The sequence below is a fragment of the Enhydra lutris genome, unplaced genomic scaffold (genome assembly GCF_002288905.1).
Source record: "Enhydra lutris kenyoni isolate GAN:26980312 unplaced genomic scaffold, ASM228890v2 scaffoldscaffold14, whole genome shotgun sequence".
Classification (NCBI taxonomy): Eukaryota; Metazoa; Chordata; class Mammalia; order Carnivora; family Mustelidae; genus Enhydra; species Enhydra lutris.
Genome location: NW_019154098.1, coordinates 681,638 through 707,794, shown reverse-complemented (window position 1 = coordinate 707,794; position 26,157 = coordinate 681,638). Strand labels below are relative to the sequence as shown.

The 26,157-nt window shown below is 61.1% G+C and overlaps 3 protein-coding genes across 3 annotated transcripts; 2 read left to right on the top strand and 1 right to left on the bottom strand.

Moving 5' to 3' along the window:
* The first annotated feature begins 50 nt into the window (after positions 1-50).
* Positions 51-10,071, top strand: LOC111146538 (WD repeat domain 97). Its single transcript, XM_022502115.1, has 24 exons — positions 51-244; positions 438-565; positions 743-1,371; positions 1,513-1,634; positions 1,805-2,504; positions 2,589-2,731; positions 2,826-3,062; positions 3,138-3,228; positions 3,421-3,553; positions 3,650-3,771; positions 4,038-4,098; positions 4,268-4,417; positions 4,514-4,771; positions 4,853-4,978; positions 5,064-5,147; positions 6,703-6,831; positions 6,931-7,113; positions 7,216-7,407; positions 7,482-7,679; positions 7,762-7,883; positions 7,959-8,121; positions 8,454-8,995; positions 9,086-9,147; positions 9,258-10,071. Exons 1-24 carry the CDS (start codon positions 115-117, stop codon positions 9,458-9,460), a joined length of 4,908 nt encoding a protein of 1,635 aa, XP_022357823.1. The 5' UTR covers positions 51-114; the 3' UTR covers positions 9,461-10,071.
* Positions 10,072-16,886: 6,815 nt separating this feature from the next.
* LOC111146544 (HGH1 homolog) lies at positions 16,887-19,824 on the top strand. Its single transcript, XM_022502130.1, has 6 exons — positions 16,887-17,540; positions 17,613-17,713; positions 17,824-17,922; positions 18,110-18,201; positions 18,281-18,403; positions 18,485-19,824. The coding sequence occupies exons 1-6, from the start codon at positions 16,915-16,917 to the stop codon at positions 18,659-18,661; spliced, it is 1,218 nt and encodes a 405-aa protein (XP_022357838.1). The 5' UTR covers positions 16,887-16,914; the 3' UTR covers positions 18,662-19,824.
* Positions 19,825-20,017: 193 nt separating this feature from the next.
* Positions 20,018-25,822, bottom strand: LOC111146545 (testis-specific serine/threonine-protein kinase 5-like). Its single transcript, XM_022502131.1, is given in 11 exon segments — positions 20,018-20,162; positions 20,164-20,267; positions 20,335-20,475; positions 21,070-21,185; positions 21,262-21,394; positions 21,912-21,970; positions 22,065-22,249; positions 22,391-22,497; positions 22,500-22,533; positions 22,871-24,222; positions 25,051-25,822. Coding segments are annotated over 10 exon segments (1,221 nt in total). The 5' UTR covers positions 23,075-24,222; positions 25,051-25,822; the 3' UTR covers positions 20,018-20,024.
* Positions 25,823-26,157: the final 335 nt, after the last annotated feature.

The following is a 26,157-nucleotide window of genomic DNA, read 5'->3' as shown; positions in this document are numbered from 1 at the left end:
TAACCTCTGTGCTGTGTTGGGGGTGGGGTCTGCGTCGAAGGCGGGGTCGGGGCGTCTGGTAGCCTAGCAACGGTCTTAGGGGCGGTTGAGCCGCCCGGACCTGCTGTCGCTGGAATGGAGACTGAGGTGTCAGAGGCGGGCAACGCCTATTCAGCAGAAGGCGACAGCCTGCTGCTGGACCCGGACCTGTACGATGCCGACGCCTACGACATCCCAGACCCAGGGCTGCTCAAGGAAAAGAATGGTGAGGTGGCCTTGCCCGGCCCCCCTGCCCCCCCCCACGCCCGCACTACAGCAGGCCTGCCTCGCTGGGGCGGGAGTTCGTCTGCGGCGACGCCACACTACCCGGGCTGTCCGTGGTCCCCGCGCTGGCTGCAGCCTCCAGAGTCAGGGCTGCCGGAGCACAGGGTGACCGCGCTTCCACTGCTAACCCGCAGAGCTGTTTACGGAGCCCATCCCACGGCGTTTTACCGGCAGCTCGTGGTGGCAGAACCAGACCCCACGTGCTCGTGCCCGCCAGCTGTGGCTGCTTCTCCGTGGGGGCCTCCATGACTTCGTGGAAAAGGTGGGGCTTGCCTGTGGGCCATGCCTCGAGGCCTCTTTCCTGGTCCATCTCTTCGCCCAGATGTCCCTAGTATGCCCTCAGCCCAGATCCCCTTGGCTCCCTGAGGCAGGCGCACTACGTTCCAGCCACCCGCCCCTGCCTCTCAGCTGACCACATGCCTGCCGTCCTGGCCCACAGGAGAAGAGAAGTGAGCTGTGTGTGGCACGCTTGACCCATGGACTGGAGCCGTTGCGCCATCTGAAAGTGGCAGCTGGGCTGTGCTCGGTGGCACAGGACCCCGTGGGCAGACGCTTCGTGGTGCTGGATGGTGTAGGCAACCTGCATGTGCACAGAGAGGACGGCTGGGCTGACAAGAAGCTACGGGCCCCGGCCATGCTCACGGGGCTGGTGGCAATGCAGGGCCCACTGGACACCATTAGCCGCTTTGTGGGTTGGGGCCCCGAGGGGCTGGCCATCCTAAGGCCTGACCTCAGCCTGCTGTGGCTGAGTGAGCCAGGGGTGGGCAGGGTGCCGGGCCACGAGCCCATCTGCTGTCTGCCAGTGCCCAGCCTGAGGCTGTTGCTAGTGGCAGAGGCAGGAGGCAGCCTGGTGCTCTGGGAGTTCCGTTCAGGGGGTCGCCGCCTGGTGCCACGCGGGTCACCTCTGCAGCTGCCACCGAGTCCTGCAGGTACACTCACCCGTTTGGTTCTGGGGCCCCCACATTCCCACCAAACCCCATGCTGCTTCGCGGCCTATGGCTCAGCCGTGCTCACCTTCGATCTGCACACCTGGGCTCTGGCAGACGTGCGCCGGGACCTGCACAAAACGTGAGGGGCACCTAGGGACAGGGAGAAAGGGTGGGTGGCAGGGAGAGGCAAGTCCCGGAGGGCAAGCGGGTCATGGCAGGGGCACAGCAGCTCCCATGGCAGGAGGTGCTGAGCGGGCCAGGGCCTCCTCTTCCCCTTCAGCACTATCTGGGACGTGGCCTACTGCCTAGAGGTGGGAGCACTGGTGACAGCCTCTCGAGACAGCACGGTGAAGGTGTGGGAGGCTGACTGGCAGATCCGGATGGTGTTCATGGGCCACACAGGTGAGCCGTGCTGTGGCGGCCTTGAGGCTCCTTCTCTCTCCATGCTGTGCCCGGCCGGCGGGAAGTAGCTCGGGGCTGTCCGGAAGCTCTGCCAGCCCCAGCCAAGTGTCCCCGCGCTGGCCGCATCCCAGGCTGACCATGCGCCCAAGTGACCCGTGCCCCTCCTACAGGCCCAGTGACCGCTCTGGCGGTACTCCCGAACACGTCCCGGGTGCTGTCGGCCTCGCGGGATGGGACGCTGCGCACATGGGACCTGCAGACGGCGGCACAGGTGGGCGAGGTGGCGCTGAGCTGCCGGGGCCGGGGCGCTGCGTGTGGGCTCGTGACCCGCCTGCTGGCGCCCGCTGGCCCCGGCTGGCCGGTGCTCTCCCTGAGCACCAGCGGCGTGGGCCTGTGGCGCCTCCGCGAGCTCTACTCGCCGTTGGCGCAGCTGTCGGCGCCGGTGCTTCACCTGCAGCTGGTGCCCGCGCTGCCCGCGTCCGCGCACCCGCTCCTGCCGGCGCGCCTCGTGTGCGCCTGCGCCGACGGCTCGGTCTACCTGGTGGCGGCGGCGACCGGGCGCACGGTGAGCGCGCTGCTGCTGGAGCCCGACGACCGCGCGGCCTCCGTGCTCTACTGCCTCCCGCGCGAGGCACTGTGGCTGCTGACGCGCGCCGGCCACCTGGTGTGCGCAGACGCGGCGCGCTGCCCCATGCGCGTGCTGCGGCGCGTGTGCCCGCCCGCCGCCCCCGCGCGCAGGCCCTGCTGCCTGCACCTCTACAGCCACCTCACCGACCCCGGCGGCGCGCGGGCCAGCTGGCAGGCCGTGTGCCGGCGTGCGGGGGAGCCGGGCCGCCGCGACGCGCCGCGGGCCTGGAAGGACAAGAACCGGTGGGTGCCCGGGTGCGCGCGCTGCGTCCGGGCGGGGCGGGGCGGGGCGGCGGCGCCCGAGCCGACGGGGGATGTCCTGCACAGGTACCTGCCCGTGCTGGGGCACACGGATGGCGCCCTGTCCGTCCTGGAGTGGCGCCGCTCGAAAACCGTCTTCCAGACCGAGGCGCACAGCCCGGGCCCTGTCACCGCCATCGCGTCTACCTGGAACAGCGTCGTGTCCTCCGGTCCATATCTCCCCTGCCCCCATAGCCGGCCTGGGGGTCCCCGCCCCGCCCCGCAAAGGTCCAGCCCCGGCTCCCGCCCCCCCCGCCCCCGCAGGCGGAGATCTGACCGTGAAGATGTGGCGCGTCTACCCCTACGCCGAGGAGAGCCTGAGCCTGCTGCGCACCTTCTCCTGCTGCCACCCCGCCGTGGGGCTCTGCGCGCTTGGCCGGCGCATCACGGTGGCCTTTGAGAACCCCGACAGCGCCACCTATGGCTTGGTGCAGTTTGGCCTGGGCGACAGCCCCCGCTCTGATCACCGGCCCCAGGATGACCCCACGGACCATATCACCGGTGAGCCGGCAGGGCAGGAGTAAAGCCCGAGGGGCTGCGGGGCCCTGGTCCCTCACCCGAGCCCCGGTCCCTCAGGCCTGTGCTGCTGTCCCTCGCTCCGGCTGTACGCCTGCTCCAGCCTGGACTGCTCCGTGCGCATCTGGACGGCGGAGAACCGCCTGCTGCGGTGGGCTGTGGCTGGGAGGTGGAAGGGACGGAGAGAGGGCTTGGGAGCCCGTGGGTGGCCAGCTGGGCTCTCCTCCCTCTCCCCCCACTAGAGCCTGCAGGCTGGACAAGGAACAGGGCCTTGCCCCTGCCAGGGTTTCAGCTTCTGACTTTGTGGAGCAGGGCTGGACCCTGTCCCTTGACACCCCTCCAGGCTCCTGCAGCTGAATGGCCCCCCTCAGGGCCTGACCTTCAGCAGTGATAGCGGGGACCTGGTGTTGGCTCTGGGCTCCTGGCTCTGCCTGGTGTCTCACAGGCTTTACCTGCCCACATCGTACCTGGTCAAGGTACACGGCGAGCATGGGATGGGCAGGTTGGGGCCACTATGGGCAGACAAGCCCCCCGCCCCAGGCCAGCGCTCTAGGTTCCTTTCTCTTGCTCAGAGCCTGTGCCAGAAGGTCCCTGATGTGGTGCCTGACCCTCCACTGCCGCTGACCAGCCAGGAGTCGCTGACCCCCGCCCAGCTGCAGAGGCTCGCCAACCTCCAGGGGACGCCCAGTCTTAGGTCTGCGGCAGGCCCAGCTGAGCTGTCGGGAGGCCCCCGCCCACCTCCCCTGAGTCAGGGCCTGGCTGTGTGACCCCAGCACAATGCCGCAGAGCGCTGGGGCCACTTAGCCCCCATTCCCCGCCCCCCGTGAGCCAAACCCAGCCCTGACAGCTGTCCTCCTGCCAGAGGCCTGGCCAACCCCAGCCCAGTCCTTGTCCCAGCATCCCCCCGACCCACCTGGTGAAGATACCCAGTGTCGCACCTGTGCCCATCCTTGTCTGCAGCCCAGACTCAGCTTCCATCCATCGCCAGACAGCGACACCTCCACGGCCAGTGTTGGAGGAGGTGGGATGGGGACCGGGCCCTGCCCCTCACCACCCCAACCACGCACCTGGCCAGGGCCCAGGCCACTCCCATTCAGTCCTTGGGGTACACCCCGGGGTCCCTGGGGTTGTCTGGGAAGCAGATGACAAGACCAAAGGAGGAATGAGCTGACCCCCACCCCCTCCCGCAGGACTTGGAAGCCCTAGCTGCCCGGGACCGAGGCCTGCAGCAGCTGAGGCTGGAGCTGGTGGTCCCCACAGCCCCACCCCCACCCTCCTGGCAACAGCGGCAGGAGGCGTTTGACAACTACTTGCACCTGATCTATGGCCGGGGCTTGCTGGTGGGTGTGGGGCCTCCCTTGGGCTCAGCCTTGACTCCAGCCCCTCCCTTCACCCAGGGGCTCTGACACGGCCCATCTCCCCTGCATCCCTCCCAGGATGTGCCTCCTGGAAGAGAGTTCCAGCAGTGGAGCACCACGACCCTCACCGTGGAGAGAGAGACCTGGGACGTGTGCACCGTACGCAGAGTTGCCAGCGGTCTTTGGCAGCCCAGGGTCTGCACTGAAGGCCCGACGGCGCCCGCAGCCCTCGCCCGACAGGAGCCGGGAGCCATGGGCCGGCGCTTTGCCCATCCTCCTCGAGTCCCCTTACCTATCCCAGCCACACGTCGGGGTGTGCACAGCAGGGCATCCCAGGTAAGGCCTCCCATCCCTCCCACCTCTGCCCTGACCCCATGACCCTGCTGCCACCCTGTGACGACATCTCTGTCGCCCCAGCTGCTGGCCCGCTCCTCACTAAGCAGTAACCTGGGCCTCAGTCTGGACCTGCAGCTACAGTGGGAACGACTCCGAGGGAAGAAGCCTGTAGTCCCTGACTCACTGTCCCTCCACCTACAGCACAGGGTAAGGGGGGCTGCGCTGCCCAAGAGCGGGGCCACAGGGGCACTGAGGGTCCGTGCTTGGCTCTGAGCCCTTCTCCTGTCCCCAGGTACCCCTCTTGAAGAAGAGGCGGCCCCACGAGCCTCTTTCCAACCTCCGAGGCTGCTTTCCTGCCACCATTCGGCCCTACAAGGTGAGAGCCCTTGCTCTTCCCAGACGCACCTCCATCCAGGGGTGGCCTTCTGAGGCCCCCCACCTTCCCTCCGCTGCAAATCTTGTGCTCGGATCTGACCTGAGAGCCGTGCCCGCCCGCAGCCCTCCACTCACCTCCTGGCCAGCCCAGTTTGGGCGCTGCTCTTCTTCTCTGGGGACCGGCTGCCGGAGGGCCGGAGATTCCCAGAAAAGGCGCCAGGCCAAGCCGGAGCCTCTGCCAGTCGAGTGTGCCCGCACACCTCCTCCCCGGTTAGAGTGCCGGGTGGGGCCTGGATGGACTTCATCTGGAAGACCAGAGTCTTCTCCCTTTAGAGGAGTGATGTCAGTGGGAGCTGGCCCCATGCCATCTACCACCTTCCCAACCTCTCCCACCCAGACACCCAGACACGCCTCTCTCCAAGCACATTCTGGCACTGCCAGCTGCCCTGGCAGGTGCCAATGCTTCCCGTAGCTGAAACTATCTACCCAAACTCTCAACAACCCCCTCCAAGTTCCTACCACCAACCCCCATGCTTCCTTTTTTTTTTTTTTTAATATTTTATTTATTTATTTGACAGACAGAGATCACAAGTAGGCGGAGAGGCAGGCGGGGGGGGGGGGGAAGCAGGCTCCCTGCCGAGCAGAGAGCCTGATCTGGGGCTCGATCCCAGGACCCTGAGATCATGACCTGAGCCGAAGGCAGAGGCTTTAACCCACTGAGCCACCCAGGCGTCGCCCCCAATGCCTCTTCTAGACATCCCTGTTCCAGGGCTGGGGTCCCAGTCCTGTGTGGAGTGTGGAGGGGTGTTAGGGTTCCCCAGAGGCCAGCAGCTGCCCAGACTTCCTCCTCAGTCATCACAGTTGAAGTCTCACTGACCGCCCTTCCACCTGATTGCTAAGGGTCTTTTTGCCCGTCTGTGTGTCTTGGGTGTCGACTGAGGCAGGACTGAGGTAAAACAAAAGCACTTACCTTGGGTCTTAGAATTGCGACTCAGGGAGCACAGATTTGGGAGCAACGCTGATCATGTCCTGCTGAGGAGCAGAGCCAGGGACCGGTCTGAGCGACTTGGAGGAGCCCTAGGAAACTCACACAAGTTCCAGGGGATGCAATCACGTGGCGTGCCGCGCCGGTTTTCTGAGTGCTGTGCTTCGGTTGTGGGAAAAGAGCTTTTGAGGAGCGCCCACTTTTCTTTAGGATTTTGCTTTTAAGCAATCTGAACACCCAGCGTGGGTCTCGAACCCACAACCCTGAGACCACAGGCCACGCGCCCCACCCACGGAGCCCAGCAGGGGCTTCTTTTCGTCAAGAAGGCAGGGGCCGCATCCTGTGTTCAGTCTTGGCCCAGTTCCTTATAATTCCTCTTTCAAAGACAGGATGGAGTTTTAGTTCCGAGCAGTCTCTAATGCTCGGTGGTTTCATGCAAGTTGAAACAGATGGGGTGTGCGTCCTGGCAGGTGGAGCGGGGCCGGCGCTTGGGGTACTTGCCAGGCAGCCTCCACCACCCCTGGGGTGGGGCGGCCTTCAGGTTCTCAGCCCCTGCTGTGTGCTGCCCCAGGACTTGCGGCGGCCCATCGGCTTCCCGGGCAGCGTGCCCAACTCGGTTGTGCTACGTCAGCTATGGCTTCGGCGGGAGGTCAGCAGCCCCGGTGCCTTCGCCCAGCTCACCGGCCACCGCAGGCCCAAGGCAAGGGGGGCTGGGGGGTCCTACCCTGGGCTCTGCAGGAAAGGGCCTGAGGTCCCCCCCACAGCGTGCCAGTGGCCACCTGTTCTCTCTCCTCTGCAGCCAGGAAGGCACCATGATGACCTATGGCAGCTGCGGCGCATCAGGCGGCCTGGTGCCAAGGGGCAGCAGGACCTGGCCCAGTGGCTGGGGGAAGAGGAGCAGGAGGGGCGCTCCGTGGACTGGTTCTCAGACTCCCTGAGCCCACACGGGGAGCTCTCCGAGTCCGAGAAGACGGAGGCTCAGGTAGGCGCCTGGCTGGGGACTGGGCTGCAGAGGGCCCCAGAGGGCGGCGCGGCACGGTTGGAGAGGAGGGGCCTGCAGGCGCTGCCGCCCCCGCCCCCACAGAGCTCCGAGTACTTCTCCCCGAAGCGCACGCACTCTCGCACCGCGGCCGGGTCCGAGACTGGCCTTCGCCAGCCCTTGCACTCCTATGGGCACGCGCTCTGGGAAGAGCGCTCCGGGTATCTGCCCAGGCTCCTGCATTTCTTCGTCGGCCAGAACTGGTTCAAAGAGCTCTTCCCCGTCTTCACCTTGGAGGTTCGGGGGTCTGGGGCACCGGGGAAGCCCGGGAGGGCGGGAGGGGGCAGGGCCTCAGCTCACGGCACCCGCAGGCCTACCCCGAGGTGGGCACGGCGGAGGGCCTGGCCTCCATGTTCATGGACGCGCTGTGCGAGGCCTCTTGGACGGACCGCGTGCACGTCTTGAGGGCGCTGCTGAGGCTGCTGCCCGACCTGAGCAGAGACCTCCGTAACCGGCTGCAGGGCCTCCTGGTGGGCCTGCTCAACCTGGACGAGCCCCCCAGCCTCCAGGTGCGCCACAGCCCCGCCCCCGCCCCGCCCCACCGGCCCGCCCCGCCCTCCCGGCCCGACGCGCTCCGCCCGGTGCGCGCAGGACCAGACGCAGAAGGAGTTCGTGATGCTGGCGCTGCAGCTGCTGCTGGCCTGCTCCCTGGAGTCGCGCGAGGTGGTGCTGGAGCTCCTGTCCTTCTTCCTCTACTCGCCAGCCTCCTGCCGGTGAGTCCTGCTCCCCGCTCCAGCTCCCCGAGCGCGGGGGAAGGCCTCGGAGTCAGCGGCTCGCACCTGTCCCAGGCCCGAGCTCAGGAAGCTGCTGGACGGGCTAGGCCTTCAGGACCCACCGGGCTTCCTGTTCAAGGAGATGATGACCTGGGTGCAGGGCCCGGACGCGGACTCCAAGGCTGCCCTGCGCAAACGCTGCTGCCACAAGCTGGAGGAGATGATCCAAAGGCTGCAGGTGCTGACGGGCAGGGGTGGGGCTACTGGCCCGCGAGTCTCCTCTCTTGCCGTGCTCCCCGCCCCCCCCCCCCCCCCCCCCCGGCTTTCCCCAGGTCTTTGAGGGGGAGGGTCAGGGAATCCAGGTGAGGCTGGCCAGCTCTCTGCCTTGCTCTGTGTCTGTGCCTCATGGGTCCTCTCCTGTTCCCAACCCCCCATTTCTGGGGCTCTTCCTGCTCCCCCCCAGGAAAGAGCCTGCTGCCAGGTCTCCAGCTTGAGGCCTCTCTGCTGGGGGAGGGGCAGCCTCTGCCTTGGGCTGGGGGGGACATAAGCAACCAGTTCTTTCCCCCACAGATGCAACACTTGCAGCCTTCCGTGGCCAATTTGTCAGAGATGCTACTGAAGGTGTCCCAGACTGCGGTGTTTCTGCCTCCTCCCAAGGAGGCCCTGGCACGGATCTCGGTGCTCGCTGGGTCAGCTCCTGTCTCGGGGACAGCCCCGGTCCGTTCCTGGGTGTCCTCTCTGGTGGTCTCACCCCGGGAGCTGAACTCGGCTGTCCTCCAGTCCCGAGCCAAGCTGATGCCTTCGCCAAGGTGCCTGGGGCGGACCAAACGCGGGCTCTCGGAGGCGCTGTCCCACTTCTGGCCCCCCAAGATCTGTGCATGCTCCTCAGCACCCGACGTGCTGCCGGAAGAGCTGCCACCACTGGAGCAGACAGACTGGTCCCGGTCACAGATGCTGGACCTGGAGACCATCGACGCACTCAACTTCTTCTGCAAGCAGCTACAGGCACGGGCTCAGCTGCAGGGTCTCCCACAGGAGCAGCTCGAGAGACCGCGCCCGAGCCCGTGTCCCCCAGAATACAACACAGTACTGCCACAGCCCCGGGAACGCTGGTGAGGGGGCCCCCAGGCTGGGACAGGGCCTGCGGGGTGGGGGTCTGCTGAGGGGCCGGCTGGGCCAAACCTCCCTCCTTACTCCTCCAGGCACTATCCCATTCTCCGGCTTCAGGAGGCCAAGGTCCAGAAGCCTCCAATGAAACTGAGGAGTGAGTGTGGACAGGGGTAGGATTGGACCCCGATGTCTCCCTCCACCCTAGCCGGGGTCCCAGTGGCCATCGGCCCCATCCGGAGACCTCACTGTCCTGCTGGCCTGCAGGCTGGAAGCGGTCCCGGCTCTGGGTGAGCCGTACCGTCAGCGGCTCCATCCGGATGCTGAAGCTGCCCCTGCCGAGGGCAGAAGTCCGGCCTTTCCCCCCAGACTGGCCCAGGCCCACCCGGCCACTGCCCCCGCTGCTCCTCCAGCCGACCTTGCAGCGCTACTTCCTGCCAGAAGATACGGACCCCGACAGCTACAGCTGACCAGGCTGCGGGCCCAGGCTCTTCCCTCCCGCACGGAACCAAGATGTGGCCCTCCAGCCAGTTGCTCTCCCCTGGAAATAAAGTCCAGAGGTTGTGGCCAGAGAAAGGGGTGCCGCCCTCATCTTTGGGGGCTGCATGTGTGAGCAGGGTGGTCTCCATGGTGTGACGAAGCTGCCGGCGGCAGGCCAGGGGCTGGGGCCGTGGTGGAGTCTGGCGTAGCCAGCCCCAGTGGGGCGGCATTCCCAGTGGGGTGGGAGCCAGGAGCAAGACCCAGCATGTGGGCATGTCCCGGCTGGGTCTCGCTCCCAGCTTAGGGACTCAGCCTATGTTTATCAGTAAATCACTGGGGTCAGAAGGGGAGTGGGGACTCACCAGCCAGTGAGTGGCCAGGCATGAAGGGAATGGGAGAGTCTAGTTGGCCACACGTGTGTGTGTGCGGAGGGGTAGGGGGCCTGCAGTCCTTCGCTGCAGATTTCAAACTAGGTCTGTTGGTGCTTTGCTACCCTTGGGCTGGAAGGGAGCAGTGATGGGTCCCATGTGCTTTAGTTAAAAAGCAACAAAGGAGGGATGCCCGGGGGGCTCAGTCTTTGAGCATCTGCCTTCGGCTCAGGTCATGGTCCCAAGGTCCTGGGATCAGGCCCTGTGTTGGGCTCCCTGCTCGGTGGGAAGCCTGCTTCTCCCTCTCCCACTCCCCCTGCTTGTGTTCCCTCTCGCTGTGTCTCTCTCTGTCAAATAAAGTCTTAAAAAAAAAATAGAAGCAATAAAGGAGCAGCATCGTTTGGACGCTCCTACCTCAAAATTGCCACGAAACCGAACTTGTACGCAAAGTGCAGGGCCTCGGGGCCTTGGCTTCCTTCTGAGCTTCCAATCCTCCCCGGGCACTGGTCCCACAGCTCGTGGGACACACGGCCCATGTGTGCACTTGCTACAAGATCTGCCTTTACTTTGTTTTTTGAAGATTTATCTGTTTACTAGAGAGAGAGCACAAGTGGGAGGGACAGAGGGAGAGAGAGAATCTGAAGCAGACTCTGCCCAGAGCCCGGCATGGGGTTCGATCTCATGACGCTGCGAACACAACGCTAGCAGAGTTGGGTGCCTGACTGACCAGGCCACCCAGTGCCCCTGGGTCTGCCTTTGTGAGGGGCTGTCCTAGGTTTCACACCTAAGCAAAGCACCTTTTGGGTGGTCAAACAGCGGTTTCTTCCCTCTGAGTGTTTTCAGCCTCCGACTTTAGAAGTTTTTTCTCCAGGGTGTTCTGTATAGACTTTGTCTCCCATACCTTCCGCACAACTCCCAAACTGTGCCGGGACTTTTGTGAGGGGACTGCCGAGAGAGGGGCCCTGTCCTAGGCCGAGTAGGGCACCAACTGCAAGGTCTGGAGAACTGAAGAGGTGACGTTTGTACAAAAGGACCCACATCTGCCCATAGTGTCCGCTTTGACAGGTATTTCCTTTAAATTACAAAAGCAATAAATTCTTTTAAATATACCAACATGAGAAGCACCTGCCTGGCTCAGTGGTGGCGTGTGCAAATCTTGATCTCAAGGTCATGAGTTCAAGCCCCATGTTGGGTAGAGCTTAAACTAACAGAAGTAAATTAGGAATAGATAAAAATGTATTAAAAAATAGCAACGTCAGGGGCACCATGGGGGCTCAGTGGGTTAAAGCCTCTACCTTCGGCTCAGGTCATGATCTCAGGGTCCTGGGATCGAGCTCCGCATCGGGCTCTCTGCTCAGCAGGGAGCCTGCTTCCCCCCCCCACTCTCTGCATGCCTCTTTGCCTATTTGTGATCTCTCTCTGTAAAAAAAAAAAAAAAAAAAAATCTTTTTTAAAAATACCAACATGAGAAAGTGGGGCAAATTTAAACAAGTCAAAAAACCCCACTAACTTGGGACACCTGGGTGGCTCAGTCATTAAGCTGCACAGGTGTCCCCAGATCCCCTTCTCACATCATTTACAAAAGTAACGTTCAGAGGATTCAAAGGTCGCAGTGTAGAAACCAAAACCATAAATATATCAGAAGGTAATTTAGAAAAACATTCACTTAGAATACTCAGAAGGGAAAGATAGACATATTTGTAGATTAAAAAAAAAAAATTATGTCAAGGGGCGCCTGGGTGGCTCCGTCGGTTAAGCATCTGCCTCCATTCGGGTCATGGTCCCAGGGTCCTGGGATCTAGTCCCTGCATTGGGCTCTCTGCTCAGCAGGGAGCCTGCTTCCCCTTTGCCCCCCACCCCTGCTTGTGTGTGTGCGTGTGTGGGTGCACGCCTGTGTGCCTACTCTCCCAAATAAATAAATCTTTTAAAAAAATTATGGCAAAAAAGAGATGATAAAACTAGGGACAAACCTCAAAGTGAATTGTGTATTTAAATGTAAAACTAGGAAAAATGTAGAAGGAAATATAAAAGGTCTTCTGGACTAGTGACTGACGAAGCATTCCCAGGACGCCAGAGACAGCGTGCATGAAAGAAATCAGAAAGTTGGACTTCATCAAATTTTAAAACTTCTGCTTTATGAAAGTCCCTTTTAGCAGGACCGAAAGACAAGCCATGACTAGGAGAAAATGCCTACAAGTGGCCTGTCCACAAAGAACATCCTTAGAAACCAAATAATCCCCCTAGAAGATGGGAAAAGTGGCAGACATTTCACCAAAGAGGAGACGCTCCAATCACTAGCCAATTAATGAGAAACGCAAACTAACCCTAAAATTAAAAAAACACTGACATCGCCAAATGCTGGTGGGGATTCGGAACCACTGGGTCGCCACACGTGGCTTGCGGGAATGGAACATGGTCCAGACACTCTGGAAAACCATTCGGCAGTTTCTCAAAAACTGAACACACCCGTTGCGACAACTCGGCATTGACCCCAGGGAATGAAGATCTGCGTCCGTACACACACCTGCACGACAGGGTTCTCCCGCCTCACCCTGGAAATGACATGAAGGTCCTTCAACAGGCAAGTAGCTGCTCACGGGGACGTGCACACGGGGGGCACTCGGGAGCGACAAGAATGAAGTGGCCGACTCAGGCAACAGCCTCCAGAGATCATCTGCCGCGTGATTCCATTTCTGTCACACTCGTGAAGTGACAGAGTCGCAGGGACGGAGGGGGGATTGCCCGGGGGGAAAGGTTGGAGGTTGGGGGCGAGCGCAGAGGCTCCTCGGGCTGTGCCCCTGCTCCCCATCCTGACGGCAGCTTCGGTTCCGGGAGCCTCCCCGGGGGATAAAGCGGCGTAAAACCCCACACACTCCTTGGTCCGGAGCCATCCGAGCGGCATGGGGCGTCCCGCCGAGGCTGCCGGAGGAGTGGGGTCTGTTTAGGAAGTAGATTAGAGGTCACCGGAGGCAGGCGAGCGGGGGCCGGGCGTGCTGGCAGGTGACGGTTCGCACTGGGCGGTGACGGTTCGGAAGTAGGCGGCGGTGATGGTTGCACCGTGAGCGTAACTGATGCTGCTACCCGTACACTTGGACATGGCTTAGCGCCTTGGCTGGCTCCGTCCCTGGAGCATACCCCTCTGGATCTTGGGGTCACGAGTTCAAGCCCCATCTTGGACGTGGAGCCTACGTTAAAAAATGGTTTAGGGAAGCTTCGGTGGCTCATTCGGTTAAGTGTCTGCCTTCAGCTCGGATCATGATCCTGGGGGCCTGGGATCGAATCCCTCATCAGGCTCCCTGCTCCGTGGGGAATCTGCTGCTCCCCCTGCTTGTGCGTGCTCTCTCTGACAAACGAATAAATAAAATCTTAAAAAAATAAAAATAGGGGCTCCTGGATGGCTCAGTGGGTTAAAGCCTCTGCCCTCAGCTCAGGTCATGATCTCAGGGTCCTGGGATCGAGCCCCACATTGGGCTCTCTGCTCAGCAGGGGGCCTGCTTCCTCCTCTCTCTCTGCCTGCCTCTCTGCCTACTTGTGATCTGTCAAATAAGTAAATAAAATCTTTAAAATAAATAAATAAAATAAAAAATAAGAAATGGTTTCAATGGCCAGTTTTGTTATACACATTTTATTACCATTTACAAAATTAATAATGTAATATACCAAAAAACATTGAATTTAAATGGATGATTTGGATGGTATATGGATTACCAAATAAAGTTTTTTGTTAAATTTTATTTATTTGGCAGAGGGAGAAGCAGGCTCCCCGCTGAGCAGAGAGGCTGATGTGGGGGTCAATTCATGACCTGAGCCGAAGGCAGACGCTTCACTGACTGAGCCACCCAGGTGCCCCTCAATAAAGTTCTTTTAAAAAATACCACAGGAGGGGCTCCTGGGTGGTTAAGTCAGGTGAGCACCCTACTCTTGGTTTTGGTTGAGGTCATGATGTCTCAGTGGTTTGACTGAGCCCGGTGTCGGGGTCCATGCTCAGCACAGAGTCTCCTTCAGATTGTCTCTCCCTCTCCTCCCTCTCCCCTTTCTCCCCTCCTCCCTGCCCCATTGTCTGTGCTGCAGGCTGCCTTCGGCTCAGGTCATGATCCTGGAATCCTGGGATTGAGTCCCACATCAGGTTCCCTGCTCAGCAGGGAGTCTGCTTCTCCCAGTGACCTCTCTCATGTTGTCTCTCTCTCTCAAATAAATACATAAATAAATAATCTTTAAAAAAATTTATAGAACTTTTTTTTGCCCAATAAGTAAAATCTTTCAAAAGAAAATTAAAATAGGGGCATCTGGTGGCTCAGATGGCTAAGTGTCTGCCTTTGGCTCAGGTCATGATCCTGGGGTGCCAGGATCGAACCCCTCGTCAGGCTCCCTGCTCAGTGGGGAGTCTGGTTCTCTCTCTCCCTCTGCCTCTCCCCTTGCTCCTTCTCTCTATCTCTGTCTCTCAAATGAATAAATAAAATCTTTTTTTAAAAAAGATTTTATTTATTTGTCAGAGAGAGAGGAGCTTGAGCAAGCACAGGCAGACAGAGTGGCAGGCAGAGGCAGAGGGAGAAGCAGGCTCCCCGCCAAGCAAGGAGCCTGATGTGGGACTCGATCCCAGGACGCCGGGATCACGACCTGAGCTGAAGGCAGCTGCTTAACCAAATGAGCCACCCAGGCGTCCCAATAAATAAAATCTTTAAAAAATAAAATAATACACAGAATCATCCTTGAAGGTTCTTCCAATGGCCAAATTTTGGATCACAATAATGAGAGTAAAATATTCTATTTCTTTGAATAAAATAAGACTCCATGAGGGGCACCTGGCTGGCAAATGACTCTTGATATCAGGGTCATGAGTTCAGCCCCACACTGGGTGTGGAGATTACTTCAATAAATTAACTTTAAAAACAGAAATGAGAATCCATGAGTCTTCACTGACATACACAAGTGAACAAAAATAGGTAAAGAGAAAGCTTTCTCCTCTATGACAGACAAAACAAGCAAACACTAGTGAGTGAAATGTGCATGAGGAATGCACTATTTACGTATTCTCAAAGTATTGCCCCATAAAACATTTACTAAAGACAAAGAGAAAAAGTAATCTAACAGTGAAGAATCCTGGGCAATTCCCCTTAAGTAATCAAAATAAACATCTCCAGTGTGGGGACAAACTGATGGGACCCAACAAAAAGCCCTCAGCCTCATCTCCATAGTATTTCTTTCTTTTTTTAAAGATTTATTTGAGAGAGAACAGGAGCAGGGGGAGGAGCAGAGGCAGAGGGAGAACCAGGCTCCCACTGACAAGGCAGCCAAGGGTCTCCATCCCAGGACCCTGAGATCATGACCGGAGTTGAAGGCAGATGCTTCACTGACTGAGCAGCCCAGGCTCCCCCCTCCTTGGTGTTCCTGCCAATCTGAATCTAATCATGAGGCAACCAGACAAGTACAAGTTGAGCAACATGTTACAAAGGAGCTGGTCGGTGTCCTGCAAGCATCAAGGGCATGAAAGTCAAGACTGAAGTGTAGCTCTTAGTTGAAGGAGACTGAAAACTTTGCTAAAAGGTCATTATTGGGATAACTGGGGTAACTTGGGAATTTGAAGTGTCTGGGTCAGAGGTATGTGGAAGTTCTTGTTGAGACGTTTTCAACTCTTATGGGCAGCAACTGCGTGTCCGAGCATGTGGTTTCCTTGGAGAGGTGGGCATTTCCTCGGACTTGTCTAACGTCTTCCTCAGTTCCGGGCAAGGGGCTTTCACACAAGGTTCAGCTGACAGTGAGCCTATGAAGTGCTGGTTGGTCTCACCTGGGGGCAAATCCCGACTCCTGGACCTTATTACCCACTGACTTCAGGGGCGTGCTGTTCCCTCTCAATAGCTCTCCCAGCCATCACTGTCCCTACAGGCTTTGTTCTAGCCCTTAGAGTGAAACAAAGATAATATCAACCTACTAAGGGGCTTATAACCTATGCAGAAGTACATAACATGACCCATGAGGCAAGGAATAGATGAAGGAAATATCTTATATTAGAAAAGGTCTCAAATCAATTATCTCAGCCTTTACCTTAAAGAAACTAGAAAAAGAACAGCACATTAAACCCACAATAAGCAGGAGAAAGGAAATAGTAAGGTCGATGTGGACATTCATTAAATCAGAAAAGAAAATAGAGAAAATGTATGAGTCCAACATGATTCTTTAGTGAGATCAACACAATGGACAAATCGACAAGAGTGAGACGTCACAAGCCGTCAGCATCAGGGAGCACAAGCGACACTACTACAGACGCTACAGACGTTAAAGGATGGGGGAAGATTATGAACCACCTCATGCCAACGAATTTGACACTTCAGATTAAATGAACCAACCAATTCCTTGAAAAACACAAACTACCAAAAGTCACTCAAGAAGAAAGCGGCAACCTGAATAGCGAAGTGTCTATTAAAGAATTTGTGGTCGAAAGATCTTTCTAGAAAGAAAATTTCAGGCGCAGATGGCTTCACTGGGTGGTCGACCAACCACTCAATGAAGAAATGCTAGTTTCACAAAGTCCTCCCGAAAACGGAAGAAGAGGGAACGCTTCCCCAATCCTTCTGAGGCCAGTACTACCCCGATAAGAAAACCAGGGCTTTATATGAAAACCACAGACCCGGATGCAAAGATTCTAAACAAAATGTGAGCAAACCGAGTACAACAACGTATTAAAATGTAAGCATTCTCACTACCAGACGGAGGTTGCTCCGGAAACACAGGCTGCTCTAACCTTAGAAAGTCCATTACAGTAACTTATGACGTGACTCTTCCAGCGACAGGAACTCTCTCCCCAGGGGCCGGCCGGCCCGGGGGCCGAGGTCACACCGGGGATTCCCGTCCGCTTCGGTCCGCGCGCCAGCCCCGCCCCCGCGCGGCTCCCGCCCCCGCTGTGGCTGGGCTCCTGGACCACAATGCCCCGGGCTTCGGCGTGGCCACGCCTCCAAACGCCGACCCCGCCCCGCGCGCACAGTCGGCAGCCTCTGATTGGCGGCTGCGGCTTCCGCTCCCCTGATGGGCGAGTTCTCGGGGCCGGCGGCGGCGTGGGTGATCCGCAGGCACCAGCAGGCATGGGGGAGGCCCGGATTCGCACCGGAGCGTCGGCTGATGGGCTCGCTCCCGCAGGGTCGCCGATGCCGGAGGCCGGCGTGGAGGCGGAGGTGGCGAAGCTGCTGCTCTTCCTGGCGCCCGCGGAGCGGGCGGACCTGCAGGCGGAGGCAGTGCGGCACGTGCTGGCGCTGACCGGCTCCGGGCCCGGTCGGGCGCTGCTGGCCGGCCAGGCGGCGCTGCTGCGGGCGCTGGTCGAGCTGGCGGCGGCCCCGGCCCCGGCCCCGGCCCGCGACGCCGCTCGTGCGCTCGTCAACCTGGCTGCCGAGCCCGGCCTGCACGATCCGCTCCTGGAGGCCGAGCCCGCGCTGCCTGCCCGCCTGCTGGGCCGCGCGTTGGACCCAGAGTGGCCCTGGGCCGAGGAGGCGGCCGCCGTGCTGGCCAACCTCAGCCGCGAGCCGGCGCCGTGTGACGCGCTGATGGCCGCGCTGGCGGCTGAGGAGCCGGGGGGGCCAGGCCTGGAGCGGCTGGTGCACGCGCTGTGCACGCCCGACTACAATCCCCGGGCGCCGCTGCATTACCTGGGGCCAGTGCTCTCCAACCTCAGCCAGCGTCCCGCAGCGCGGGCGTTCCTGCTGGACCGCGAGAGGTAAAGCCCGGGGCGCCCGCGGGGAGGGGGTGCAAGTGAACGGGGACGGCACTGAGTGGCCCCTTCCCCCAGGTGCGTGGTCCAGCGGCTGCTGCCCCTTGCCCAATTCCCAGACTCATCGGTGCGCAGGGGCGGGGTGGTGGGGACTCTCCGAAACTGCTGCTTCGAGCATCGTGAGTGGTGATGGGGGTGGAGGGGTTGCGGTTGGGGGGTGGGCTGGGGCAAAGAGACCACTTTGGACCCCTCCCCCCCAGACTGGCTCCCGTTTCTGTCTTCCCCTCAGGACACCACGAGTGGTTGCTTGGGCCCCAGGTGGACATTCTCCCCTTCTTGCTGCTGCCCTTGGCTGGGCCTGAGGACTTCTCTGAGGAGGAGATGGAGCGTGAGTGGCTTTGGTGGAGCCTCAGGGGTGGCTGGGCGTGGGGAGGCCCCTAGAGGGCAGGCAGGTGCACAGATCAGGACCCTTCCCGAAACCTTCAGGCGGGGAGATGCTGAACACAAGTGGGACTTACAAAGGCAGGGTCCAGCTGCCCAGTGCAGACAGCAGCAACTCCCACACCCACCTCTAGGGCTGCCAGTGGACCTGCAGTACCTGCCCCCAGACAAGCAGCGGGAGCCCGATGCTGACATCCGCAAGATGCTGGTGGAGGCCGTCATGCTGGTGAGCAGGGGTCCTGTGCCAGTGCCACTCCCCAGTATCCCCACACCTCAACCTCTGCATGCTCTCTGCCCTGTTGCAGCTGACAGCCACGGCCGCTGGGCGCCAGCAGGTGAGGCGCCAGGGAGCCTACCTGATCCTGCGTGAGCTGCACAGCTGGGAGCCAGAGCCCGACGTGCAGGGGGCTTGTGAGAGACTCATTCAGGTGGGAGCAGTGTGTGTGGAGAACAGGTATGGATGTCTGTGGGGGGGCGGCCAGCTGCTCACCTCCCTCCCCTGCCGGCAGGTGCTCATTGGGGATGAGCCAGAGCCGGGCATGGAAAACCTGCTGGAGGTACAGGTGCCTGAGGATGTGGAGAGGCGGCTGCAGCAGCTGGACCACCAGGAGCGGGAGCAGCACATCTGGGGGCAGCCAGAGGAGCCGGCCGCGGAACCACAAGCAGAGGGGGCTACACCCACCTGAGGCCCTGGCTCCCCACCCCAACCCCCAGCTCCAGGCCCACCTTGGCCAGCCCATCCGTCCAGGCCTTCCACACCAGGCCTTCCACACCAGGCCTTCCTGCAGCCACCTGCAGGCCTCCGGGTCTCCTTTCTCAGAGCACTGTTCCCTGCTGAAAGGCGTAGCTACACTTGGGCGCAGGGTGGGGCGTCTGGGATGAATGCGCAGTAAACGTGGGGTGTCAGGGCGCTTCATGCCCCGTTGCTTCCTGCAACACAGGTTGTTCAGACCAGCACTGGTCAGCCCGAGCTAGTCAGGCTCTGTGACTCTCAGGCACTTCCAGGAGATAGCCGACGGGGCTGGGCAGAAACCAGTACAAGCCTGAGCAACCCCTGAGGGCACTACAGAGGTCTGGGCATCCAGGTATAAGCAGGGCCCTTTGCTGCCAGTCCCACACCGCACCTTCCATTCTGGGGTCCTTAGCTAGCCCTGCCTGAGATCCAGCCTCAGAGGACTGACATCTTGTGACCGTCACCAGCCTCAGCCTGTTCTGGGATCTCCTAGGGCTGCTGCCCCTGGTTTGTCCTTGGAGCACTTGCTGGGTGCTGTCTGCCTCCTCTCCACCATCCTGCTCCGCCTGTGTCCCGAGACTGCCCTCAGTCCCTTGCTAGTTTGTCCAGCCCAGAACTGATGTGACAAGCTACGTCTGCACTAACTACGCTCTAGCCGTGGTCCCTTTCCTTGAGTTGCATAGCCCCTTGCCTCCCCGGTGCGCCTGCAGCCTCACTCTTTGCCCAGCCTTTTTCCTTAGCACCCTCTGTCTCCTTGGAGCCCCAGTGGGTCCAAGAAACTTGTTTTCCCCCAGCTCCTTGTGTGGGCTCCTGTGTTCTGCAGCTGCCAAGCCTGGTAGGCTGTCCACATGGCCCTCCCCGTGCCCTGCTCCCTTCCTGCCACCGTCTCCGGGGTAGGACTCCTTTGTACTCTGGTACAGGAGTGCAGCCTGACGCCCTGAGTGTTCCAGCACCCTCTCTCCATGTGCCCTCAGTCCTGTCACTTCCTCCAGAGCTGGAGGTCCACTTCCATTCCTCCCATCAAGCCTGGGTGCATCCCGGAAACGAGGGGTCTCCTTCCTCTCTGGTACCCCCTGTATTTGTCTTCTCCTCCCGATTAAAGCTGTGGCGTGGAGGCATGTGGATTCGTGTTCTCCCCGGCTGGGGAGTGCTACCGGCTTCCCCGTGGCTGGCTGCCCCTTCCTGCACTGACACACGAGCATCCCCTCCGTAAAATAAATGCTTTATCTGGCCTCGCCTGGGCCTACCCATCCTCGGGTGCCCAGGCAGTGCTCAGGCGTGGTCCTGACGGCAAACGTGGATCTCAGGGATAGTGGCTACCCGGAGGCGCCCACCCCCAGGCTTGCTACCGCCATGCTCCGGAGCTCCCGCTGGGCAGATCCTGCACCTCTTCTTGGGACTCCCTCTGGGGGCTCAGGCGTCTGGCCAGAAGCATTCCCACGGTGAGTCCCCCCCGTGGTGGGGGCGCCGGAGCTGCAGGAGTGGCCTTGGACGCTCTGAGTCTCTGCCAGGCTCCGTGGGATGCGGGGTTGTGGGCAGCTGTGACTTGGCTGGCTTCACTGCAACCGACAGCCACGGGGAATCAGAAGGGGCGTTGAGCGCCCGCCCTGCTGGGGCCCCGCCCACCTGGCGACGAGCAGAGCATGGTGCGGAAGAGCGCATGCGTGGCGGGCAGCATTTCCCCCCCCCAGTGGGCGGCCACGTGTTGCAGATCCAGGCGTGCGCGCGGCCTTAGCTGTAGCAGGCCCTGGCTCAGGTCCTGGCACTCTGGGCAAGGGCTCGCAGCTGTGGCCTCCCACTGGCCACTCTCTTGCCCGTGCCCATGACTGTCAGCAGTGCTGGGTAGTTTGGGGGACGTATCCCGTGCAGGCACCCGAACGCGTGCAGGGAGTCCGTGCTTCTCCAATCATGAGATGGAGGCACCGAGAGGGAAGGAGGTGTAGTCTGGGCCGGTGCAGAGCTCAGAGTCCCCGGGACCGTTGCTTTCCAGACAAGGAGACTGAGTCTGTGCCACCCCCAGCCCCGCTGCCCTCTCACCTCTGTGCTGCCGTCCGTTTACCAGCCCGGACTGGGGGTGGGATGCCAGCTCAGCCCCCATGCCCCCGCCACTCCCCTCACTGGGGATAATGACCGGTCTCTGGACCCAGTCTCTTCCTAAGATTTTATTTGAGAGAGAGCATGAGCAGGAGGAGGGGCAGCGGGAGAAGCAGGCCCCCCACTGAGCAGGGAGCCCAATGCAGGACTCAATCCCAGGACCCCAGGACCGTGACCTGAGCCAAACACAGCGAGGGAGCGCCTGAGGCGCCCCTGGACCCAGATCTTTCTTGCCAGGACTTGGGGGGGACCCGTGCTCTGGCTCACCTGGGGACACGCCCGGCCTGAGGGCGGGGCCTTGGCGCACGAGGTGCAGCACGCGGTGTGGCTGATGCTCCTTGAAGGGCAGCTTCCCAGCCACCATGGCATAGAGGATGACACCCCTGGGGACATGGGCGGCTCAGGGCCTGCACCCCTCCTGCCCTCCCACGGTCCTGCCTGTGCCAGGGGGCCACTCACAGGCTCCACAGGTCAGCCTGCTCCCCATTGTACTTCTTGCTCATGAGGATCTCGGGGGCCGCGTAAGCCACAGAGCTGCAGAAGGTGCTCAGCAGCGAGTCCTTGAGGCCCGAGCGGTTGTCGAAGCCAAAGTCTGTGGAGGCGCGTGGTGCCGGGGGTGGGGGGCAGGAGGGGAAGGGACGTTGGGCTCAGGAGAGGGGGCTGTGGGGCAGATGCAGAGTGGGTGCGTGTCCCAAGCACAGGTGGGGGCCAGCGTGGGGCTGGGCCTCCTGGGAGGGTCAAAGGTCAAGCCAGGTTGGGGTCAAGTCTGAAGGGGGGGGTGCCTGGGCGGCTCAGTCACCTGAGCAGCCCACTCTCGGTTTCGGCTCAGGTCACGATCTCAGGGTCCTGGGATAGAGCCCGGGGTCTGCATCCGGCTTCACGCTCAGCCCGGAGCCTGCTTCAGGATTCGCCCTCTCTCTTTCTTTCAAATAAATAAACGGGTCTTTAAAGCCACAAAAATTGAAAAAAGCCTGAAGCAGTTGAGAGTAGAGGCTGGAGTCCTCGCCGGTACAGTGGCTGAGCGTGGGCGGGCCTCCCGGAGAAGCTGAAGGCTGGGGCCGTGAGTCAGGGTGGGTTAGGGCAGAGGTGGGGCTGGGCCACAGGCTCACCGGTCAGCTTTAGGAGGCCCTGGTCATCCAGCAGGATGTTCTCACACTTGAGATCCCTGCGTAGGGAAGGGGAAGCAGGGCTGGTCCTGGGCTCATTGGGCCTCTCCATGCGGGGGTCGGGGGGGACAGGTGGTGAGGGCACCCCCTCAACTGTGCACGATGCCAGAGCTGTGGCAGTGGGCCGCGGCGCTGACCAGCTGCCTGAACAGCCCACGGGCCTCCTCCTCTTCCAGCCCCAGGCGGCAGCAGTGGCCCGACACGGCGTTGATGTGCTCCAGCAAGTCCCTGCGGGCCGCCAACTCCAGCACCAAGTAGGAGCGCTGGCTGTTGTGGTCGGTCTCAGAGCTGCACCTGCCAGAGCCCGTCCCCAGCCTGCCATCACCCAAGGAGGGCTTGTCCAGGGCACTGGAGCAGGGGCTCAAGATGGGGCTGGGCCCCAAGCATCAGGGTCCCTGGTGGGAAAGGGGGTGCTCTTGGACAGGATGGGCACGGGCCATGTCGGGGTCTCTGCCTACCACATTCAGGTGCCTGTAGGTAGCATTGAGGGATGATATCTCACGGGGCAAGAACTTCTGGGAGAACTCCATGGGGCCTCAGCCGTGGAGATGATCTTGATAGCCACCTGCAGGGGCAGAGGGTGGCCCTTGTGTGTAGGCCACAGCCCCTGAAAGGGGATGTGAACAAGCCCCATGTCCTTTGTGCACATTGCTGAGCTTGACTGGGGCGAGGCTGGGAAGCAGAATCCCTGGGGGTCTAGAGAGACCTTCCCCTTCCCTCCTGGCTCTGATATGCTCCAGGGGTTCTGGAGCTGGGAGTGGCCAGCTTGCAGGTCCTTGGGAGGACACCAGAGCAGGAGGGAGCTGGCACAGCAGGGAGGTGCCTCAGTGGGGCATGGGGCATGGGTACCACTGGGGTTAGCCTGCTGTCTGCACCCATGGGAGGATATGGGCCTGCCTCACCATGGCATGGTGTTTGCCTCGCAGGTCGGAGGCCAGCTTGGGGTTGTGCCGCATGCGCTCACGTGTGGCGTAGGCCAGGTAGACTTTGGAGAAGGCCCCAGAGCCAATCTTCCTGGAAGAGAGCAGGTAGCCGTTGTCCCTGCATTCGCGCACCTGCTCCATGAAGTTTTGCTGGTCCAGCTTTCGCCGGGCACTGCCCTTCATGAAGGGCGGGGTGCCACGGGAGGGGGCGGGGCCTTGGGTGGGAGGAGCAGGGGGCGGGGCAGAGGCCTGACCGGGATCAGAAGGGCTAGGGCAACAGGGCCCGAGGAGGCTGCTGGGCCCTGGGCCCCTCGAGGCTGCACCCCCGTTTCTGAAGTCTTTCTGGGACTGGGGCAGAGGCAGGGGAGTGACCAGGGCTGAGAGCTCGGAGTGGGAAGCGAACGCAGCCGTGGACTGGTGTGGGTCCAGGCAGGCTCTGGGAAAGCAGGGGCAGATTCCAGAACGGAGGTTCTAGAGCTGCTCTCGCATTGTGCCCTCAAAGAGGGGTGTTCTGTCCCCCAGGGCCTGCCTTCTCTGAGAACGTCTTGCTGGAACTATCCTCATCTTGCATGGGGCCTGCTCCTTGTGGGGTGAGAATCCCCAAGGCAGTGTGAGGCCTTATGTGACTAGTCACAAAAGACCCTTCAAGAAGCATGTGGAGAGGGTGGGCGAGGGAAGGTAAGCAGGGCTTCTAAGTATACAAAGAAGGGGAAAGGAAACCCAGCGTGCACTGGTGCGTGCCCCTCTTCCTTTGCGAGGGTAGTGTGGAGGCCGCCAGGTCCGCTGACCCTGGTCTTGCCCCCAGAGCTCTCCTCAGACTTGACAGCCCATCTCCAAGGCAAGCAAGGGTCTCCAGTCTGGGCTCTAGGAGAGGAAAGCCAACACGACCCCTGACTTCTGGCCTGCAGAGCCTTCTGGGGGCACTGTTGCCACAGGGAGTAGCAGACGACGTTAATGAGCATCTACTGTGTGGCCGACACGGTGCTAAGCCGCACGGAGTGGCCACACCCCCTCAGTCCCTGCCTCCCGTCTACAGACCACACCTGACACAGCCATCCTGCAGTAGGCGTTCTCATCCACGATCGCAAACCACAGCCAAGTTCTACAGGTGAGAATTTGGCCCATCGAGGTGCACATATGTGGTCTCTCCGCTCTGAGCTAGCTGGCTTGGTGGCTGCTGGTCTGCTGTCCTGGGAGGGCCTGGCTCTTGGTGGAGGCTTGTGATTGTCTGTGGCCCTGGCTTGTTCCCTGTGGGGATCTGCAGTGGTCATGGTGTGCCTGTGACCGTGAAGGCCTGGGAATGGTCTGGTAGGACAGCTGTTCTCCTAGTCCTGCTAGGTGAGAGGAGGATGAGCTGCTTTAGAGCAAGGTTTGTGTCATGTGTTCCCTCGCTCGCCCACTGCCCTTGCTAGTCAAACTGCCTGGGATATAGAAAATATGGACAGACTTTCTGCGTTGCTGATGTGCAGGTTGGGGAAGAGAAACCTCTGGATTTCAAGCAGAGGGGTTATTACTCAGGTGTTAGGGGGCTGGCGCAGTGAAAGGGAAGATGGGGTGGGTCCAGCCAGAGGTGTGTGTGCCTCTGCACTGCTACTGGGGAGCCTGGGAACGGTGTTGGCTGTCACCTTCCTAGCTCCCACCAGTGCCAGAACAGGAAGCCACTGAGAATCGTGTGGAGACAGGCAGGACGTCGAATGGTCACCAGCTCTGTGCACCCTCCCTTTGCAGAGTCTTTCATGCCCTCCTCCTTCACTGCGCTCTTGGTCACCCACCCATTATGAGACGCATTGAGCCCCATCATGTGCGGGGCTTGGTGCGGAGCACTTGGAAGCAAATCACAGACATGGGCCTTTCTCTCCTAGAGCTCAGACGGAGATGGGCCTCAATAGTGTAATAAAATGACAGCTGTGGTGTTTGGTGGAGTGGTTTGTGCCCTTGGGGAGTGACATCTGGCTAAGGCTGGGGACGGGACAGAGCCAGCAGGGCTGCTGCGCACTGGCCATGTCCGGAGGCAGGGCTTGGGGCAGGAAAGTGAATCCTTCAGACAGGACCTTCGAAAAGGCCCGCCTCCTGCCCTAGCAACTTCTGCTTTCTATGTGGGGGTCGCGGGTGGTTGGGCTCTTCCCGAGGGACCAGGCCCCATCGGCAGAACATCTCACCGTCAGCCTTCTGTGGGGTCGGGGGTGGTTGGGGCTCTTTCCAAGGGACCAGGCCCCATCGGCAGAGCACCTCACCGTCAGCCTTCTGTCCCTGTCTTCTGGGCTCCATCCCTGCAACAGAAAAGGGCTGATCCCCTTCCCTCGTGGGGAAGGGAATGTCCCTCCCTGCACTGTGCAGCTTCCACTGCCCCAGTGTGTGCCCCAGGGCCCCACGCTGCACCCTCAGGCCATCAGCCACAGCTCGCTGCAAGTTGAAGACACGGGCTAGGCCTGGGCGTAAGGCTGCCGACCACTTCCTTCTCAGAGGGCCCTTCTCGCTTCCTGAGCTGTGGCGATGCCCGCCTTTTTCTCCGTCTGCAAACGTGCCTAGATGACTTCAGCCTGCGAGGCTGTGCCCGTGCCGTGCCTTGTGCAGATCGCAGCCCCCCGCCAGCTGCTTCCCTCGGAGTCCGATCCTCCTGATCCTCCTGGGTCCCCCCGCGGCGCCACTTCGCAGCGCTTCGCGTGTCTTACTGTTGCCTGTTCCGCGCCCTCTGCAGCGCCCCGGCTCATCCCGACCCCCGGTCGGCCCACGGAACTCGTCTCTGCTCTCTCGGGGGTCGGCGGCCGCAGGGTCTCCGGGGGTTGGCCGGGAGCGCCGCATGTGCGTTCCTGCGTGAGCGGTAGCGGAGCGGGAGAGGGCCCGCGTGTGTCCAGGTCGGGCCCACCGGGCGTGTGTCCCTGGACAGGCGCGTGTTTGCGAGGGGCCTGGCTCTGAGCGCAGGGGCGCGCCGAGCCCGCGAGGCCGATGCGTTTCTGCCGTGCGGCGCGGGATGCGCGCGCCCGCGCCTCCGCCAGGTCAGGGTCGGAGGCGGACAAGAGCAGAGAGGCGGAAAGAGCCGGGAGCCACGCGAGGAAGCGGGACGTGCACGCCCCGCGCCTGCGCACTGACCGGCCGCGTTCCTTACGGCCAGCGGGAGGCAGCGCTCGCGCGCAACGGTCGGGAGTCGAGGTCTCCAGACGGCCGGGGGGCGGGGCCGAGCGTGAGGCGGAGTTTGCGCACTCCCGTTCTCAGGGGCCCGGTGGGCGGGGTGGAGAGAGGGAGAGCGAGAGAGGGACGCGTCTCTG